A 22,459-nucleotide genomic window follows, 5' to 3' on the forward strand; every position below is an offset into this window, starting at 1 on the left:
CCATACAAGGCACCAGCGGAGCTGCAGTCCTCCACTACTTCACACTATGTCCTTCAGAACTGGTCTTCAAAGTCAAATCAATGTTTCAGAGCCATTTTATCACCTGGCCAATATGAAAGATCTACCAAGTACGGGTATATTTCCTTTCCCCCTATACCAAGCACTGAAAACACAGAGAAACTAAGAAACAAAGCAGACATTTTTGCATCCCTAAAGTATAATCTTGAGGTTACAACGCCTAATGTGGAGGCCCTAATGGAGACACTATCTACCAGAATTAAAAAAGGGATACCAAAGTAAAATCTGTCATTAAGATACAAGGCCCTTCAATCCTGATGTCTCCCATAGCGGGTCAGTGTAATGGATTACTTCCCCAAACATACAGGGACTATTACCGAAGTTAAATACTCTCAGTCTATTAGAAAGTCTGCCATTTTAGATCACACACCGATGAATGTGGTAACAGAATTAAGCATAATTAAGTACGTATACTCGGTTCTACTCCCAACCACCTGTGAGACCACAGAAAGCGTCATCCAACAGACTTGTGATGCTTCAAGAATCGGATGGCCTACAGAATTGACTGATTATCTATCTCAAGTGATTCATGACGAACAACCAATTTCCTCCCCTGATTATTCCACTCAACCTTGTGTGAGTGCAATCCATCATACTTTACGAGAGGCTGATGATTTTGTTAAGCTTTCTTCCCCAAGCCTTTCGGCACTCAATATGGTATTACGTTTGTTTGTCAAATTGTATGATAATATCTGTGAAGAGGTTAAGGTCCACATGACTTGCCTAAGTGCTATTAATATTAGGGTTGAGGATTTGGAAGCTTGTTTTGGGCATTTAGCATCACGGTCTTCGCTCTTACCAGCTGAAGAGCTATGTCATTGCAATGTGAGATTTGCTGGTAATGACCCAATAACAATTGGTGAATCTGTTGTAGAGGGTTCTCTTACATCTAACATTGCATCTACTTTTGTTCCAACTTGTCCTGATCCTGACATTTCCACCCAAACAACCTCCCAAAGAGAACATACCATTCGAACAGTAGCCATGGTCCATACACAGGGCTCGGATGTCTCTGACACTTTAAAGGGTCGAAGCAAGAAAAACAAAAGTCAGAAAATGATAAAACGCTGAAACACTTTCCCACAATTGGCTACATAATCTTTCTATTGCTGAATCCCTACAAAAATAACACAAGCTGACAAAAAGTTTACAAAGTCAACTGACACCAGTCACAGAGGAAAGTGGCATGGAGTTACAATATGCTTTGTCAGCTGGGAACTCTATTTCATGTACTCCAACATCGTTACCTGTGCTGAACCGCCCTACCAAACTTTTGGGAACTCCCTTATTTGGTGTCAAAAATCTTTCTGATGAAAAAAACTCTTTTATTTCAACTCACTTGGGGATCTCAGCTCAGGCAATTTCTGATCCCCTGGTCACAAATCTAACATTACCTCCCCCGAAATCACCTAATTCTTCCTCTGGTGAGTTGAAGAATCACTGTGAGTGCGACAAAAGAGATATGCACACTGTACCAAGTATGTCTGAAAATTGTGAAGCAATGGTGAAAACAGATAGGGTATGGGCTACTGAGTGTGCAGTCAGTGTGGTCCAGGCAAATTTCATTATCTGCCCATATACACACATCTGAGCTGCATTCCCAGACCTACTGTTTTGAAAACCACACCGCCCTCTCAAAATGCTCCCCTGGTACGCACTATACCCACGTTGTGTCAATGTATTTGCAACAATGGGCAAATTAAAGCTGCACCAAACAGGTCTTCAAAATGTTGGGGGCTGTACAACCTGAAGGGGTGAGGGATTACGAGTACAACGCTGGCGTGGCCAGTTATTCGGGCCAGCCATCCATGACTAATTCCCCCACCAGATGTTCAACAAGGAAATCAAAATCTTAATCTGGGAGGATTTTGTAATACATTATATGTTCCGAGAGGTGGGGGACTTGACCCTTTGACTGATATGCCTACTCACTCAGACATTTGCCCCCCACTCCCTTCTGACATGGATAATTATACTCAAGCTCCAGGAGAAGAGTGCCCTGTTACGCCCATCTTTCAAAATATCAAGAGAAATAGTTATCCTTGGTATAATGCTCTTGCTCAAGGGAAAAACATTTTCTAGTCCCTCCAACTGGAGCAACCCTGACAAGCTGATGTCATCTTCAAATTTGTTTAAATCTACAATGAAGGTGAATCCACAATTCTATAGACATACATCCCGTGTGCGGAACATTTTGGTGATTTCTAGTTTATTGGGGGATAACTTCCCCATTTACCTAAATCGCACCAATGTGTTGGTGATATTTTCAGAAATTCCTTTTTTGAGTTCTCTTTCCACTGCCGACATTGAAAGTGGTTTTTCCAATTAGGCAAAATACGATGCAATCCCACCTCAACGTCCAATCGAGATTGGTTTTTGATCTAATTCTTTCAGAACGTGTACACCTAAATAGCATGGGTTTTTCAATTGCTCCTCTGTCTGAATCCCAGCAAATTCCTCATGTCCCATGGTCGCGAGACAGCTCGTTCCCACCTAAACCCAGAAATGTCCAGTATAACACTGATGTGGCTCGTAACCAAAGCAGAATACCTAATTTCAGAGCCCAATGTCCTGAAAGGCACAACTATTTTAGATTTAATCCTAAACGGGGATGTACCTAGTTCACCCGTAAACCTAACCCAAAAAGTGGTGCTGAAGTTACTTTACTGGAACTCTAGAGACAATGGCCCTCATTACAACCCAGGCGTTAACGGCACCGTAAAGGGTGGCGGCGCCGTTAAACCCTTAACGCCTGATTACGAGATCCCTTTGCGAGTTGGAGACTTTAATGCCTGCTTTTTGCAGACGTTAAAAACCAACCCGCAAAGGGACCTTGTTGCTAAGTACGGTGCCGCAATTTTTTGCACCGTACTTAGCGCTTTCCCCATTCCCATTGAGCCCTATTGGGCAAAAATGGGAATGGGAAAGGGCCATGGCGGCATGGGGAATTACCGCCCCGCCAACCTCGGAATGGGGCGGTAATTCCCCATTCCGCCATGGCGGAGTCGGTAAGTTACCGGCATGGACCATGGTGCTGTTAGCACCATGGTCCAACGCCAGGGTCGTAATGAGGGCCAATATATATCTGTTGCCAAATCTCAATACAATTACTCTCTTATGAAGCAGTGATTGCCTAATGCTCCTGGAAACTAGGATAACTTCAACTCCTTCCTTAAACGGTTTTGAAGTATTTGACCAGCTTGCAAAACTGAGTTTTGGTGGCAGACCCTCAGGTGGCCTTATCATTGCTGTCCGCAATAATCTCTGCATGTCTGGTAGACAGATTCAAAACCACCCATATGACATGCTAGTTATAGAAGTGTTGGTGCAGAGCCACAATTTGTATGCCTTACTAATTAATGCATATAGGCAAAAGAGTCTTGGGGTCCTAGAAGAATTCCTATTGACTATCACTGACCTAGTCTCCACCTGGAGATCTAGGACTGGCTATAGACATGTTCTTATGGCAGGTTATCTTAACCCCAAGTGAATCCCGCTAAGTCTACGAGGTAACCATTGTGACTAGGACTCTGCGCTACCAGTCCTGGACCCATAATCCAAAACAGGTCGGCAGTGGAGTAACACTTTGACCTCTCTGGGTCTAGAAATGATCAATGGGCAGATGGGAGTTGACCTGGAAGCTCAATACACTTGGTCCTGAGGTCCCAGCTGATCAACCTTGGATTATATTGTTGCTTTACCAAAGGCTGTTCACGCTTTGTTCTGAAATTACGATTCTTAAAAACATGTGGAGCAATCATTGCACCCTAAGAGCTAAATTCACGCTCCAACTCCAAATTAAAGATCAAACGACAATTGAGCCCAATAGCTTGAAAGTGACCTCCAGCAAAAATGCAGTTCGTTGGTCTTTGAGAAATATTGAGATATTGGGCCTCATTACAAGTAGGGCGGTAAGGGATACCGGGCACCGGTAAGGAGACCGGTGCCGATAATCCCTTACCGCCCTACTACGAGTTCCCTAAGTGGGTCCCTCCTTTAACGCCTGGTACCGTTATTAGCGTCTTCCCCATTCCCAAGAGGGCTCAAATGGGAATGGGGAATGGTTTGGTGAATGAGGACTTACCGGTCCCGCCAAGGTTGGACTGGACCGGTAAATCCCCATCTCACCAAACCGGACATGGTACCGTTATTGGTGGTAGTCATGGCGCAAATAGTGCCATGACTACCACCAATCTCGTAATGAGGCCCATTGTCTGGTGAATTTAATCAGACGATGTGCCAAACCACTTTAGTCATTAATGTGGGTAATTTTGACTCGACTGTCAAAGAACTAATGACAGCTGTTATTAATAATCCAAGGTTGGAAAAGTATAAAACAAACAAGAAGCATACCCATGTCTTTGATGGAAAGTTAGCCCTCATGAAAGAAGACATGAGGCACACTCTCAGACAAATAATGAGCTCCAACATGCCCTTTAAGTAAAGTTATCCAAATGTAAAGCCGAAAAACAAAGGTATAGAACTTTTTGTAGGTTCACTCGCTCATCATTATTACAACGAGACACAGAGATAATGCTTAAGATACTAACAAAGAAAGACCTGGGAGCGTTTTGGTACATAATTAATGGGCAGGAAGACAATGTTTTTACCTCTCGGGTGAACGCTGTTGATGAATTTGCCTGGCTGGCGTTTTTTTCATATCTATACACTCTGGGCAAAGCTAGGCCATTATCAAATGTCCCTATGTCAGATATGGAAACGCCTCTTGAAATTATTACAGTTGCAGTGAATAAAGTACACAAACTGATAACTTCATATTTCATATAAATCTTTCAGAGCCGCTGGTCCTAATGGCCTTACTAATACCAAATTGAAGCAGGACCCCACTAACTGGGCAGATGCATTAACAATCCTTTTTATGAGCATTATAGACTCAAAAACCTTTCCCAAATCCTGGCAGACTGCCTATGTTGTTCTGATTTTACAAAGGGAGTAAGATCTAATTGGAAAAACTACAGACCAATCTTGCTGTTAGATGTTGACAGCGAGATTTTTGTGTTTGTGCTACGTCAAAATTTAGAAACATGGCCCACTTCATCCAACAGGTTATCCAAATTTCAGTCAGGTTTTCGAAAGGCACACTTAACCAACCTAAATGGCCTAATTTTACAGTCTTTTCAAGAACTATCCTAGTCTTTAGCTGGTAGCTTTACGTATGTTGCATCTGTTGACTTGTCCTCCTCATTTGACCGCTTTGATCGATCTAGGCTATGGGGAGAGTTAACAGGCTGAGAAATCCCTTCTGTTCTCTTAAAGCTTATTATTGGGCTCCATGAGAATTCCAGCATTCAGGTCAGACTAAACAGAGAGGGAATGATCTCCATTCGTATTCCCACCCCTCAGGTCTCAGACAAGGCTATTTTCTTGCAGCCTGTTTATTTAATTTATACACCTCTGATCTAAATGATTATTTGGCACCAGCCACTCTCGTGTCCCCCAATGTGGGAGATATGAAGGTATCACGGTTAGCTTATGCTAGTGATTTCCTATTGTTTGATAAATCACAAGTAGGTGTAAAAAGGCTGCTGTCAGCATTTCATCTTTTGCAGTTGACAACGGCCTACTTATCAACAAAATAAAATAATAACAATTCTTGCCATTACAAGATGCAGGAAGCGAAAGATCTAAATGTGGTTGTGGGAGAACATGACAATTAAATCCACAACCAATATGAAATATTTGGCCTTGCCTATCTCTGTGACTCCTGGTTACTGCAATGTAAGAGAAAGTATCCTTCAGAAATGTACTCTCCTGCTCAACCAACTTGTAATCTTAAATTGTAAATTGGGTTCCTACTCAATTATTCCAGCATTAAAATTCTATGAAGGGAGCTTAATTCCTAAATGTATTTATGGGTTTGAACTATATTTTCATGTAGTTCCAAAATGGTTGGATTTTTCAGAGGCAAATATTTGGCAAAGGATACTGGGAGTACCTAACTCTGTCCCTCTTGCAGCCATGAAATAGGAATTAGGCCTTGTTTCCATTGGAGCACAAGTCGAGTGGAATGTTTTGTCTCTTTTTAGAAAATTGCTTTTACCTCTTCCCACCTCATTATGTGCTGACTTGAATACATGCATGAGTTTTAATTCTGGGGAAACACAATTAATTTCATTGCTCAGATTCACTTAGCTAGTCAACATGTTTCTCTGTGGCTGACCCTGAAAATTGAAGATCTGATTGCCAATCCATTAAAGGTCAAAAACTCTTTATATGATTAAGACGGGATCAATACAGCAGACACATTTCATAGATACCCACAAAGGAGTAATCTCTGCAATGAACATAAGAAAAGAGACACATTGTTGACGTACTTGATAAGATTCCCCAATATTGTATAGAGGAATTCGTCTTAGATTTCGTTGGAATATTCCCCCCACCAATGAAATATCTTTGAGGAGAGGTCTCATCATGGCACATGAATCTAGTTGCAGGTTCTGTAAGAAAACAGACATAAAAGAAACCACCCTATATAATTGATTTGAAACTTTCCAGCATTGAATGAGGTGAGGAAGTGTTATTTGGGAGAGTGGTTATTATCTACTCATTAGTGTACAGAAGAGAAGTTTATATTGGGATAATGTTCACAACACGATAGCAGTATCAGCCTTTTTTAAATCTATTGAACTGAAATCAATTGTCAACTCTTTGTAATTTCTCGTCTGTTTGGGATGCTTGACCTTAGAATATTTTACTGATGATATTTCGAAACCATTTTGTGACAATTTAATAATTGTTTTAATATTTGTCTTTGGTGTGCTTGTACCATATAGCATTTTCAGTTCTGTGTCTATTTTAATGTTTTAAATATATCATTTGCTATGTTGCTTTATTAAGAACAAATGTAATCTGATGAAATGTGCACATTATTTTAATTCTTTCTGAAGGTCTTTTAAACCATAAACAAATAAAGAAAAATTAAAAAGAATTACTCCCACTGGCCATTGGTTGGGTGACACTACTATTATTTTTTGCTGTGGCCCACATCAAGTGAAATGCTTAAGTCTGATTGTTTCATACAATTTGAGACTGCTTGGGGGGAGGAGGTATTTCCCATTTGCATGTGCAATCTGTCACGTAACTAGGTGGGGGGGTTGGGAGTCTTGTTACATTGAAGTTTGAGTCTGCAGAGGATGGCACTTTGCTGGTATTCTACTGGTGGATTGGGTTAGGGTGCGCAAGCCTCTGGTTTCTGGTGCTCCGATCTGACTTAGGTTGGTTTCATATCAATAACAAAGAAAAATACCAGGATCAATTCTCTGGCCCTGCATGGTGATGTTGTAGACCATTGCACAGTAAAATATTAATTTGCTTTTAAAAGGGATAGAGGAACATGTGATGGGACGGATTCAGTGGTCTTCTGAGGGGGCTGTTCTGAGTAGAAGTGCCTGTTGGACAGCCAGTTCCACCTCCATTGGTGAGAAATGCACATAAAACAATGTAACACTATAAAAACACAAACGAAATAATAACAAGGTACAACATACATGATGTGGACAGGACAATAGAATGCTATCAAATGAGAGGATGGGTGTTGTTGGAACAAGGGAGAAGAAAACAACAGGAGACAAGTACCCACTCGTGAAAAAGGGCACCCACCATTTTCTTACACAAAGCTACTTGTCAAGTTACTTTAAAGGAAATTGTCAAAAGAGAAGGCTGACTTCGCCAAAGCAAGAAAGGAACATCAAAAAAGCAATTTGTAGTAGTGATATATAACCTGCTTGAGAATCTGAGCAGAGCTTCAGTTAACATTTTTGGCAGAGGAAGTCACAACATTCTTTTTTCGTACCCTTGGTGTCATTATTCATTCAAAAGTATCTTTCTGTTCCTATATAATCAATGTAAATACATCTAATAATGTTACCATCTTGCGACAGGTAACACAAGTCTTATTGGTGGAACAAAGCACTGCTCAAATGTTTTATTGCTTCTAGGCTCGATTAAGGTTGTTCTATTGATCTTAAAACCCCAAACAAGCAAATAATCCACTTAACGTACATTCAAGAGGTGTTTTATTGCTTCAAAGCTCGATTAAGGTTGTTCTATTGATCTTAAAACCCCAAACAAGCAAATAATCCACTTAACGTACATTCAAGAGGTGGTTGCTGGCCGTGTCTTCTCTCTGCAAGATCGTATTTCAGAATCTCTCGTGCTTCACCTGGCTCCACCTAGCAAGGCATATTGAATTAGCACAAAGGGCCTCATTATGAGTCTGGTGGTAACCCTGCTGGTGCTGCCAGCGGGTTGCTGCTGGACTCGTAACATTTTACCGGCACCAAGCTTTCCGGTGCCACCAGGACATTACAAGTCCCGGCAGACCGGGAAGCTGGGTGCCGGAAAATGTTAGTCCCCATTCCTGTGGAGTCCGGGGCTTCTGTGATCAGTCTGCCTACTGGGGCCGCTGCGCCCGGCAGGGTCAGACCTGTCGGGTGCAGAGGCCAAGGCAGGCACACTCAGAGTGTGGCGGACCAGGAACAAGGGTGCCGGTAGGCTTACTAGCACCTTTGTTTCCAGAACGCCACACTCATAACGAGGGCATTGTGTTTGACACCTACGCTTTTCATGTATGTAGTCCAGAATCCTTGCAAATCAAATTTTACAGACATGTTCCCAAGCCTCTCTCCATGCCTATGATTTGGAACATTAGACTCTTTATCATTTCCATGGACAGAGCTCAGGGGCGGCGCTGGGGGGTGATCCCTCTCCTTTCTGCAAAGAGCTGCAGCTCCCTACCTTTTAGCTTCAGGTTAAGAATGACCATCTGTGTTTTGTAAACATCTAAAAACCTGCTGATTCCCAATATAATCATCGTCAACACAATGTTTTCTGCCTACAGGTGATTGTTGTACTTCATACATATATTAAATAAAAAGCACTAAATGAAATGCACTGCCTACATACTTGGAATTCATCCAATGTGCTGAGAAATCAAATACTACCATGCTATGATCCAGTTTTGGCAGTACATGACTTCTATTACAAATTAACGAGAAGCCAATATTTGAGTAAGAACACAAATAAAAGGCTCCTACCTTCTCTTGTTCGAGTCTGATAACATAACATGATAAAGCTGCAATTCAATTTTTGAAAGGTGCAATCTAGCTTTTGGTTTGACAAGAGACTCCAGGAGACCTTCAAACAAATAATGTTAGCATTTTTAAGAATATTCCAGAGAGACCACAGCTGGTAGTTGTATTTTGAACAAAGTGGAATCGATGGAAATCTGAGTTCATGGCCTCTATTTTCTGATAAATTTAGGCTTTTTATGCACTTATAAGTGTAAACCAATTTCCTAACAGAAGCACCGATACTCAGACATGAGCGGTTATATTTGCCTTTGGTAATAGACTTGCACCAGGGAGAGCGGGTTTTACAGAGTGGCATTTAAAAGAGTGTACTGTCTCAACTCTGTCGGAAAATGTTAGTCCCCATTACTGTGGAGTCCGGTGCTTCTGTGATGAGTCTGCCTACTGGGGCCGCTGCGCCCAGCAGGGTCAGACCTGTCAGGTGCAGCGGCCTGGGCAGGCACACTCGGAGTGTGGCGGTCTGGAAACAAGGAAGCCGGTAGGCTTACTAGCACCTTTGTTTCCAGAACGCCACACTCATAACGAGGCCCATTGTGTTTGACACCTAGGCTTTTCATGTATCTAGTCCAAAATCCTTGCAAATAAAATTTTACAGACATGTTCCCAAGCCTCTCTCCATGCCTATGATTTGGAACATTAGACTCTTTATCATTTCCATGGACAGAGCTCAGGGGCGGGGCTGGGTGGTGATCCCTCTCCTTTCTGCAAAGAGCTGCAGCTCCCTACCTTTTAGCTTCAGGTTAAGAATGACCATCTCTGTTTTTTAAACATCTAAAAACCTGCTAATTTCCAATATAATCATCTTCAACACAATGTTTTCTGCCTACAGGTGATTGCTGTACTTCATACATATATTAAATAAAAAGCACTAAATAAAATGCCAAGCCTCATACTTGGAATTCATCCAATGTCCTGAGAAAATCAAATACTACCATGCTATGATCCAGTTTTGGCAGTACATGACTTCTATTACCAATTAACGAGAAGCCAATATTTGAGTAAGAACACAAATAAAAGGCTCCTACCTTCTCTTGTTCGAGTCTGATAACGTAACGTGATAAAGCTGCAATTCAATTTATAAAAGGTGCAATCTAGCTTTTGGTTTGACAAGAGAGACTCCAGGAGACCTTCAAACAAACAAATACTGTTAGCATGTTTAAGAATATTCCAGAGAGACCACAAATGGAAGTCGTAGTTTGAACAAAGTGGAATCTGTGGAAATCTGAGTTCATGGCCTCTATTTTCTGATAAATGTAGGCTTTTTATGCACTTATAAGTGTAAACCAATTTCCTAACAGAAGCACCAATACTCAGACATGAGCGGTTATATTTGCCTTTGTTAATAGACTTGCACGAGGGAGAGCGGGTTTTACAGAGTGGCTTTTAAAAAAGTGTACTGTCTCAACTCTGTAAATTGGGGGGGGTTGCAATGTATGGCAACAGGGCAACATTTCACGGCATACAATGCCAACATCTAAATGAACAGACGTTCCTGCTGCTACTTAGCTAGGCCATGAGTTGCAGAAGGTACTCTAAAGTTGTTAGTCTATATGATGTTTTATATCTCAGATATGCAGCGGGAAAGCGTAGATAGTAATGTCTGCACTAATAAATTTGACTAAAATTGTGATCATTTTCTTTTAGGTAATCAAGTGTAAGGCAGCCGTTGCCTGGAAGACTCATCAGCCTCTGTCCATAGAAGAAGTAGAAGTTGCACCACCAAAGGCACATGAAATCCGAGTAAAGGTAATAAACTATTCTTAAAATGGGATGTCTGTCTGTGATTCAGTATTTAGCATTCAGTATTTAGTCGATTAGTACTGTACTTGAGAGCGACATTCAAACTTAGTCCTCTTTTTTATTGGCTGAATCAGTCATCTAATGACACATTTTGCCATGATTTTGGTCCGAATTTTCTTTGATGTGCGTTGGACACATACTTCCAGGAGGCTGTTCATCATTTTTCCACTATATTGATCATAGTCATTCAACGGACTGGAGCACCAGCACCTACCTGCCCTGGACGCGAACTTACTTAGACACTGTGAGGTGGAGGAGACTGTGCTGTAGAGGTCCTTTGAAACACATAGGGGTTCTTCACCCATCACTCTCTGTAGATTTGGTGGACCCCAATAATTCTCAGTCTACACAGTCTACCCTTGGGAACTCTCCTTAATGGCCCCAGCGTATCCATCCATTAGCACACTCTTTTCAATTCTTGTACATAATTATATACAACCCTAGCTGAAGATTCTTTCAAAGTTTAATCTGTCCTACCACTCGTGCACACACCATATCCAGCATAAATGCGGATTACAGACCTGCTGACACATTACATAACATCGACTGTACATCTGAGATTGCACAATGGATGACACTGAATAGGTTTCAACTCAATCCAAAACGAAAAACATATTGTTAGGCCAAGAAAACGTAATAAAAAACCAGAGGCATTGCCCCATTCACCCCACTGGTTTGGTTTCCCATCTATCTTTCCTTCCAAGGTTAAGAAACTTGGCTGACCTGGGCTATAACTCTCAAATGAACACCATTGTGCAATTGATTTATTACATCCTTCGAATACTGAGACCAGCCCTTCAGTATTTGGCTCCCCTGGACGTCCCAGTAGTGGGTGGTTCTTTGGTGAATTCTAAACTGGACTATACTAATGCCACCTATAGGTATTTCTAAATATCGGATTCAATGACTAAAAGTAGCCCAAAACGTGGCTGTCAGAATGATCTTCAGGGTTTTGAAGACTACCCGAAAGGCAAATTCTCAAATATCAATGCACTGGCTGGCAGTGAGCCAGCAAATTGATTTTAAAGTCCTTTGCCTAATGTATAAATTTGTAAATGGACTAGCACCCTCTTAACTTGCGAATAGGATCTCTTTACCAGCACATGAGAGCCCTCAGATCCGAGGACAAACTGGTTAAAATACCACCATCTGTCTATTATCAAAGAGTGTACAGGCAGTTCTCTGTTTATTGATCCAAAATATGGAACTCATTGCCACAGCATATCTCCTCCCTTTTGATGTTTAGTAAAGCATTAAAAACCCACCTTTTCCAATAATCTACATACAGCTATCTATTCTTATCTGCATTATCTCTAACATTTAAGATCAGTGCCAAAATGCAGTTTAGTCTGCCAAGTGCACTGTGCAAATAACCAATACAATACAATACAAAAAGCTGATTTATCTCTCCCAGGACATTTCCCAGGACATTCCACACCTCCGCAAATGCGTGTATAATTCACAACTAAATGTATCACATACAAAGCAGTCTTGAACAGAACACCAACATACTTAGCAACTACACAACTACACTTTATACCTCTGGAGGCTCCCACACCTCACATAGAAAAACTATCAAAAGTTTGGATTCTAAGCTAGTCCATCAAGAGGAGACTCACAAGGAACTCAATCCTGGCAGAGGCTCTAAATGCCCAACCACTCCCCAGATTCACAGAACAATACAAAAATGACTTTCAACAACACCTACTGTGGTGGATCGGAAGAAGGAGTCAGACACAGAGTACATGTTACCTTTCGTTAATTAAAATATAAGAAAAAAGCCTATTTTTTCCTATAGAAAAGGGGATCGCCTTGCCTATCTAAATAACAAAAGGTGCTTGTCTGTCCTCAGGAAGTCAAAAAACATATTTTGTCCTGAGTACTAAATCTAACTCTTGGTCGTCTCTCTTCTTGTCTTCTTTCCAGCAGTGTTCTCTTTAAGGCTATATCTTATCTCCTGTGGTTATTGATACACACATGTCTCTGTTTAAAATATAGGATTCTTTAATGTATCTTCCTTGATATTCACTTGAAGTTTCCTTCATGAGCTCATTTGGCTCTCCCCACATACTTGTGGGCCTTGCATTCTCTTTAATGCCTGCTTATGAGAATGTTCCATCAAAAATGTTTCTCACACTATGGTCTTTGCTTATATGTCTCGTATATTCATGAGGGTTTGCAAACTCTATATTTTGAACGACCTTATCCAAAATATGAGTCCCACTCTCTTGGGTTCTCTATTTTATGATTCTGTTACCTTGATAGTCTGATTTCACAATAAGTTCTACATTGCTTTGAGGTGGGCTCTTTCCTCTCTTCAAGACTCAGGAGCTGGGGCTTCACCCTTCCTCCCAGGGTAATCGCTCCAACGTTCTATCTATTTCACAAACAGACTCTCTATTGATTTCTGATCACTTAAGGTTTGACTTTCATAATTGTGACTTTGAGAGAGCTCTCCCCCTAATACGTTGCCTCTGTGTCTTCTTGCCTCTCCCATTCTCCCTTGTAACTTTTCTGACGTAGGGGAACCTCACAGGGCTCGGTGTTGACTCAGGTATTCGGCTTCTTGGTTGCTCTTCTCTGTGCCTTGCTTTGCTGGCGTAGCATTCTCAGCTTCCCGGTGTCTAGTGTTTCCATCGAAGAGATTTCCAACAAAAACGTTTCCATCAAAACATATCCATTGAAAACATATGCATTAAATGCATATATGTATAGGGTAAAGGGTTTCATTGTGGTGGGTTTTTAAGGGTAAAAAACAGGGGGATGGGGGAACTCCCCCCCCCCAAAAAAATGATGCATTCGATGCAAATATTTTCGATGGACAGGTTTCGATGCAAAAAACATTAGTTGGAACGTTTTCATTGGAAAGACCATAAACCCAGCTTCTTTTAGGATGCCATCTATGGAAGCAGGCTACAGGTTGTTGGAAGTACTCCCATCTCTGGCGGTCTTGGTGTAGTTTGTTTGGTTTCTGGACCACCACAAAGCAGCCGTGGTCATGCCACCACCTTCGACAGGTCTTAGGTCCCTGTTCTGGCAATGTTCGCTTGTTGCATGATTCCTCAGCTCTCCAGCGTCTCTCTCTGGCATTAGTTGCCTTTCTAAAAGTCACAGGCTCTGCAACTTTTTTCTGTGCGGCCTGTCCAAGGTGTAATCATGTAAGGGTTCTTCCCCTGCATTCCATACTTTCTCACCTCGCAAGAGCTACTTTCCCCATTTATATACATGCCTCTTTTTAAAGCGGAATTTAATTTTCCTTGGTAGGTTGTTTTGTTCCCACATTGCCTGAAGTCAAACATAATAATGCCAAATTAATCTTCATAGCGGGTAGTCCCATATAGGCAGATAGGGTGTTTGGTCTATGGAATTCCTCCTCAGAATGGGATTCCTTGTCCCCTAAGGGGGAGTCACTTCTGTTGAGGTCCCCCTTGCCCAGATCCCTAGGGAGGGTCTTGGAGAGCAGGCCCACCTCTCTAGCCTCAAAGGGTGTGGCTCCAATACCCTTGATTTGTCACACTACCTCATTAATACCAATCCCTCCCTCACTCACTCACTCCAACAACAATCCTGTGCTACTGTATACAATATAAAGCCCAATGCTGGTACCCTCCTGTAGTAGAGCTCTCGGCTGCTCCCCAGCTAGGTTCAGGCTGTAAAAAATAAAATAAAAAAATAATAAAATAATGAAATAACTGTGAGATATGGAAACAGTTTGAAGTATGCAGGCTTTCAGGCTGGGCAAGACAAATACAGAATTCTCTTGGAAGCCTCGGTGCTATTATCATTTGTTTTTAGTTTTGCATAGTCATGCCAAACAATGTTGCCAATATTTCTTCATATAGATATTGTCATGGTCATGAAGTCAGGGGCACAGGCATGCAGGGGTCACATGCACAGGAGACCTGGGTGGACACTGTCCTGGCGCCTTTGGCACCAGGCTCATGAACAAAAGTAAACAAGAACATCCATTTAACACCAACAAGCTATTAATATGGACATAGCACTTCAGATGCATTAACCTTAAACATTCCATCCATTAAGCAGGATGCAATAACCCTGAACATTCCATCCATTAAGCAGGATGCAATAACCCTGAACATTCCATCCATTAAGCAGCCCCGAGTGTATTCTTGGGTATGACTGCTAATGGATTGCCTTTACACATGTGCACCCTCTAGGAGTGGCAGGTAAGGCTGGTAAGCTGGCCCTAATGGGCATGCCCACGATCTCAGCTATATAAGCTGCCCCGATCCTCAAGACAGACACTTCACGTTATTCTGCACTTGCAAGCAGCGTAACGCTCACCGTCGCCTGAGGCCGGGCTTACCTTTGAAGATCCTGCTTCCTGGACATCCTGCTTCCTGCCAGCATACTTACCAGCTGGGGGAAGCTGTTCTTACCTGTACATCTCTTCGCGGAACCATGTATTCATCTTTACACTTTCCGGAATGCCGATATTCTTCATCTTGGCACTGCAGCACAACACGCTCCATCGTCGACAGCAGAGCCTGCAAGGAAAAACAGAAGACAAGGTTAGACATCGAAAAAACAGTCAGTTTAAGGTTGCGCTTCGCCATACTTCGCAATTTTCCTTAAACCATCACTTACCTGCTGTCGAACATTGCGGTAGCATCCATATTCCATCCGGCCGTGTCTCGCATCTCACAGCTGCATTGAGGCCACATTTCCATCTAAGGGAAGAAAACAGAAGAGAGACATTATTGCGGGCATAAATAGGAGCAACATATAAAGACATTAAACAGAACGAACAGAATCACAAGAGCTCAAGAAGGACTTAACAATCGTTAGGAGAAGCATAGTCGCAGCTGGACTGGACTAATCCTTATCAGGGATCAGTGAAGGAACTAGATCCCATTCGACACGCCCCTGCCAGAAGTAGCGGGACGGAGAGTTTATCTTCCATAATTCACAGGTGAGCTTTATGGGCCGGCGAATGCTCACAGAAACCGTACTTTGGGGTGAACTAAGTTTGGATTGGGACACTAGTTGAGGTGAACTTGTTGAGACCCAAAGTAAGTTGCTGTGGCACATGTTCTGCTGTTCTTTAGTGTGTGCTAATAGGCTCACAGTATGTTACATGAGCACTTGTTTTAAGGACTGTGCTAAAGGATACAATGAAAAGCGATATACTCTATTCCCAGTGTCACTATAGCAACTGAATTTTGGGTACGGCTCCCAAAAATTATGGATGAATGGTGACCTACCTCGCCCTTCTTTCAGACGCCGTCCTGATCAGTGTACACAGCTGGGAGCACACCTTATCCTCATTGAGCCCACATGTGTTCACACCAGAGTACTGTACAGTCATACTCAGGCCATTCATCAAGTATTCTTTGCATTATTCCCACACCCTGTGCTGCAGGCTGATTTTCAATGCACTGTGCAGACCAAAGCAGCATTTGCAGCTGCTAGGAAACAAGGTACTCCTTTGTACTGAGCACGTCTCTGAATCTAGTTTTTACTACACAGGTTCATTTGTAAAGCAATCCTTCCCTGCACCACCCTCTCCTACCACCAGTCTTATTTTATCGATGATATAGGTATTAAAATATGTATATATATATATATATATATATATATATATATTCAAGGAAAAACAATTGTTGCAGGGACTTAACACAAAAACACTCCTGAAATTAAGCTAAAGCCACCTTAACTTTGTCCCCCTGTTGTGCAGCCTATGACCAAAATGCTGACATCACAGTTGATATCCCTGATGACATAATTTATGACATCACCAATGACATCACTAATTCAATCATCTAAGTGATGGCATCAGACATAACATCATTTATGACTTAGCTAATGAAAGCTTTCATTAACTAAATAACAATTTAGGCCGTGGCCTTTGCCATGGCCAGGTCTGGGGCCACTGGTCATCGCCGAAGGCCATGGCTAGTGGCTGGTTAGTGTTGTACAATATACAGTGGGTACGGCCGAAGGCCGTGGCCACTGGCCATGACCAAAAGTCATAGCTAGTAGCCCCTTAATGTGTTAAAATATCCAGTGGGCACGGGCGAAGGCCGTGACCACTGGCTATGGCTGAAGGCCATGGCTAGTCACCGGTTAGTGTTGTAAAATATACAGTGGGCATGTCCAAAAGCTGTGGCCACTGACAATGTCTCAAAGTGGTCCCTTAATGTGTTAAAATATACAGTGGGCATGAGCAAGGGCCACTGTCCACAGACAGTGTTGTAATATCATCAGTGATTCAACAGTGATTTCATCAATGATTTCATAGATGAGGTAAATAGTGAAGTCATTAGTGATGCCACCATATAGGGGGGGCAGCTGAAGGGTGTGGCCACTGAGCTGGGCCAAACGCCATGGCTAGTGTCTGGTCAGTGTTGTCAAATATACAGTGGCCATGGATGAAGGCCATGGCTAGTGGCTCTTTAATGTGTTAAAATATACAGTGGGCATAGCCGAAGGACATGGCTAGTGTCCGGTTAGTGTTGTAAAATATACAACAGTGGCCATAGCCAATGACCATGGCCCCTGACAATTGCTGAAAGCCATTGTTAGGGGCCCTTTAGTGTTTGAAAATAAACAGTGAGCATGGCTGAAGGCCATGGCTCCTGCCCCTTAATGTATTAAAACATGCAGGAGGGGCGGCCAAAGGGCAGGGCTGAATGGATGAAGGTCATGGCTAGTGGCCTCTCAATGTGTTAAAATAGACAGTGCGCTTGGCTGAAGTCTGTGACCATTGGCCATGTTAATCACTGATGGTTACAATGGACAGTTAGTATTGTAATGTCATCAGTGATGTCATCAATGTTGTCATAGATGAGGTAATTAGGGAAGTCACCAGTGATGGCACCATAAAGGGGCGGGAGGGCTGAAGTGTATGACCACTGACGATGGCCAAAAGCCATGGCTAGTGGCTGGTTACTGTTGTGAAATATACAGTGGCCATGGATGAAGGCCATGGGTAGTGGCCCTTTAATGGGTTAAAATATACATTTGTCCCGGCCAAATGTCGTGGAACTACCAGTGTCTGGTTAGCGTTGTAATCAGTGATTCCATCACTGATGTCATCAGTGACGGCACAGACGATGTAATTTGTAATGTCACCAGTGATATCATCAAGGATGCTGTTATGTCACCATTGTGGTCATAGGCTGCAAAAGGGGGCACAAAATGAAGGTGGCTTTAGCTGAATTTCAGGGGTTTTATTGATTTAAGTTCTCACCTTAACGTCCCTGCAACTAAAGTGTTTTCCTTGAATTTCAGGGGTTTGGTTATTCTATTGATGTTTTTCCTTTCCACTGTCAATGGCCTTCAGCCGTGCCCACCGTATGTTTTAAAACACTACCAGACCAATACTTGAGCAATCTTGCCAACCTCAAAAAAAACCAAGGGGTTGAGTCCACCCTCTGAAAGAAAATTACTCTGTCCACCCACATGTGTCCTTTAGTGGTGGCCTGAAAAGCAGTCACAATCAGGGGAGACTAACTGCACCAGTGTACAGGATTGCAACCTCTCTTGACACATCTTGGACAAATACTCATGAGAGCCCTGAGAGAGCGCTGGGAACATAGAAGATCTTTAAACCATATTGGAGCATAATATATATATATATACATATATATAAAATATAAATATATATATATATATCAGTGAAAAAACTTTGTCAAAGGAACGTGATGTCATCAATGACATTTGTGATGTCATCTTTGATGTCCTGGGTGTTAGTCTTAGCAGTGCACGGTGGTGGCGCGAGTTATGGTTGCTTAGCTTACCATAACTGGCGAATTTCAAGGGTTTTTCGATTTTACTTGGAACCATAACGTTCCTTTGACAAAGTTTTTTCACTGAATTTCATAGGTTTTTAGTAGCGCAACTTTACCATAATGTCCCTTTAACAAAGTTTTTTCACTGAATTTCATAGGTTTTTAGTAGCGCAACTTAACCATAACGTCCCTTTAACAAAGTTTTTTCATTGAATTCCATAGGTTTTTATTAGTGCAACTTAACCATAACTTCCCTGTAACATTTTTTTTTTACTAAATTTGAAAGGTTTTTATTAGTACAACGTGACCATAACATCCTTTTCAATAGATGAAGACCACTAACATCTTATGTCCTCAAAGTGGGAATGCCGGGTGGTAAAAAAAAAAAAAAAAAAAATGTCCTTCCTACGCCGGGACGCCTGCGGCGTCTCGGTGTAGGAAGGAAAATCTTTTACCAAGATGGCCACCATGGAAAGGGAAGGCGGGGTGTATAAAGAACACAACGGCGCATGAGCGGGGTTGGGGGGGCACAGGGGAGACACATGGGCATGAGCGGGGGGTGAGAGGGAACAGGGTACAAACGGGGCATGAGCAGGGGGTAGAGGGGAAAAGGAAGGAAACACAGGGCATGAGCGGTGGTGGGGGAACACGAGAGAGACACGGGGCATGAGCAGCGGGTGGGGAGGAACATGAGGGAGACACGGGGTATGAGCAGGTCGTGGGGAGGAACACGAGGGAGACACAGGGCATGAGCGGGGGGGTACAGGGCACATACGGGACATGAGCGGGGTGTGGAGGAAAGGAGAGAGACAAGGGGCATGAGCAGGGGGTGGGGGGAACACGAGGGAGACACGGAGCATGAGCGGGGGGCGGGGGGTAACACAAGGGAAACACGGGGCATGAGCGGGGGTGGGGGAACACGAGGGAGACACGGGGCATGAGCGGGGGGTGGGGGGCAACAGGAGACAGACACGGGGCATGAGCACGGGATGGGGGGCAACAGAAGAGAGACACAGGGCATGAGCGGGGGGTGGGGGGGCAACAGAAGAGAGACACAGGGCATGAGCTGGGGTGTGGGGGGTACAGGAGACAGACACGGGGCATGAGCGGGGCGGTGGGGGGCAACAGGAGACAGACACGGGGCATGAGCAGGGGGTGGGGAGAACAGGAGACAAACACGGGGCATGAGCGGGGGTGTGGGGGGCAACAAGAGAGAGACACGGGGCATGAGCGTGTGGGGGGAACAGGAGACAGACACGGGGCATGAGCGGGAGGGGTGGGGGGCAACAGGACACAGACATGGGGCATGAGCGGGGGTGGGGGGAGGGAGAGAGACACACGGGGCATGTGCGGGGGGTGGGCGGGAGGGAGAGAGACACACGGTGCATGAGCGGGGGGTGGGCGGGAGGGAGAGAGACACACGGGGCATGAGGGGGTGGTGGGCGGGAGGGAGAGAGACACACTGGGCATGAGCGGGAGGGTGAAAGACACAAGGGGCAAGAGCGGGGGTGGGCGGGAGGGTGAAAGACACAAGGGGCAAGAGTGGGGGTGGGCGGGAGGGTGAAAGGCACAAGGGGCAAGAGCGGGGGTGGGCGGGAGGGTGAAAGACACGGGGCAAGAGCGGGGGTGGGCGGGAGGATGAAAGACACGGGGCAAGAGCGGGGGTGGGCGGGAGGGGGAAAGAGACACGGGGCAAGAGCGGGGGTGGGCGGGAGGGGGAAAGAGACACGGGGCAAGAGCGGGGGTGGGCGGGAGGGGGAAAGAGACACGGGGCAAGAGCAGGGGTGGGCGGGAGGGGGAAAGAGACACAAGGGGCAAGAGCGGGGGCGGGAGGGGGAAGGAGACACGGGGCAAGAGCGGGGGTGGGCGGGAGGGGGAAAGAGACACGGGGCAAGAGTGGGGGTGGCCGGGAGGGGGAAAGAGACACGGGGCAAGAGCAGGGGCGGGAGGGGGAAAGAGACACGGGGCAAGAGCAGGGGTGGGAGGGAGGGGGAAAGAGACACGGGGCAAGAGCGGGGGTGGGCGGGAGGGGGAAAGACACGGGGCAAGAGCGGGGGTGGGCGGGAGGGGGAAAGAGACACGGGGCAAGAGCGGGGGTGGGCGGGAGGGGGAAAGAGACACGGGGCAAGAGCGGGGGTGGGGGGTAGGGGAAAGAGACACGGGGCATGAGCGGGGGTGGGGGGTAGGGGGAAAGAGACATGGGGCATGAGCGGGGGGAGGGCGGGAGGGGGAAAGACACGCGGGGCATGAGCGGGGGCTGGGCTGGAGGGGGAAAGACACACGGGGCAAGAGCGGGGGTGGGTGGAAGGGGGACAGACACACGGGGCAAGAGCGGGGGTGGGGGGGAGGGAGACAGACACGCGGGGCAAGAGCGGGGGTGGGGGGGAAACAGACACACGAGGCATGAGCGGGGGGTGGGGGGTAAGGAGACAGACACACGGGGCAAGAGCGGTGGTGGGGGGAGGGAGACAGACACATGGGGCAAGAGCAGGGGTGGGGGGGAAGGAGACAGACACATGGGGCAAGAGCGGGGGTGGGGGGTAGGGAGACAGACACACGAGGCATGAGCGGGGGTGGGGAGAGACACACGGACATTAGCGGGGGTGGGCGGCGGGTGGGGAGAGACACACGGACATGAGCGGGCGGCGGGTGGGGAGAGACACACAGGGCAAGAGCGGGGGGTGTGCGGTTGGGAGAGACGAGCGGGGCACGAGCGGGGGTGGGCGTAAGGGAGAAAGACACGGACATGAGCGGGGGGGTGGGCGGCAGGTGGTGAGAGACATACGGACATGAGCGGCGGGTGGGGAGAGACACACGGACATGAGCGGGGGTGGGCGGCGGGTGGGGAGAGACACACGAACATGAGCGGGCGGCGGGTGGGGAGAGACACACGGGGCAAGAGCGGGGGTGGGTGGTTGGGAGAGACGAGCGGGGCACGAGCGGGGGGTGGGCGTAAGGGAGAAAGAGACACGGACATGAGCGGGGGGTGGGAGGAACAGGAGACAGACACGGGCATGAGCGGGGGTGGGGGACTTACTGTGCAGGCGGGATACAAAGCCTCTCATGCAAGGAACAAAGATGGCGGGCGTCTCTGAAGCCAGACGCACTCCACGCTTCCACGCATCCAATGAGAGAGCACGTCAGATGTCCGCAGACATCACGCAAGCTGCTGGCCCAATCACCGTCCTGTCCGCGGAGCGAACAGGTAAGTGTGTCCGCGAAGCGAACACAGATATCACTAATTTTTTTCACTTACATTTTTGTCATTTTTTTTAAAACTACTGGACGGATTTACACCAAATAAAGCAAAGCACGCTTTCGGGACCAAGCCGCCGCTCCTGCCGCTAATTTGGTGTAAATCCGTCCAGCGGTTTGGGCTGTAGGCGTGAGCAATGTTTTTTCCCATTATGTCTATGGGAAAAAAAATAGTTTTGGGACCCCCCTATAACTTTGCCCCCCCTAGACGAATCCTTACCAAACTTTGCAAAAAAATTCAGAGTGACCCAACTACATTTTTTGCAAAGTTTGGTGTGGATCCGTCCAGGGAGAGCGAAGTTATAAGCCGCCCAAAAAGTGCTCTTCCTATGGAAACAGCAACTTAACCATAACTACATGGCCACTACCGAGGCCATGTAATATATATATATATATATATATATATATATATATATATATATATATATATATATATTACAGGGCCTGCAGTAGCGGTCCTGC

General features: G+C 45.1%; 1 protein-coding gene across 1 annotated transcript in view; it reads left to right on the forward strand.

The window, feature by feature from the left end:
• The window catches only part of LOC138515903 (alcohol dehydrogenase 1-like), a 349,539-nt gene that overhangs the window by 80,031 nt on the left and 247,049 nt on the right, over positions 1-22,459 (forward strand). Inside the window, exon 2 of the mRNA XM_069630664.1 lies at positions 10,833-10,934. Within this exon, the coding sequence (XP_069486765.1) occupies positions 10,833-10,934 (102 nt within the window). The remainder of the gene's footprint in view (positions 1-10,832; positions 10,935-22,459) is intronic.

The sequence above is a fragment of the Ambystoma mexicanum genome, chromosome 6q, assembly GCF_040938575.1.
Source record: "Ambystoma mexicanum isolate Mex_15411 chromosome 6q, UKY_AmexF1_1, whole genome shotgun sequence".
Lineage (NCBI taxonomy): Eukaryota > Metazoa > Chordata > Amphibia > Caudata > Ambystomatidae > Ambystoma > Ambystoma mexicanum.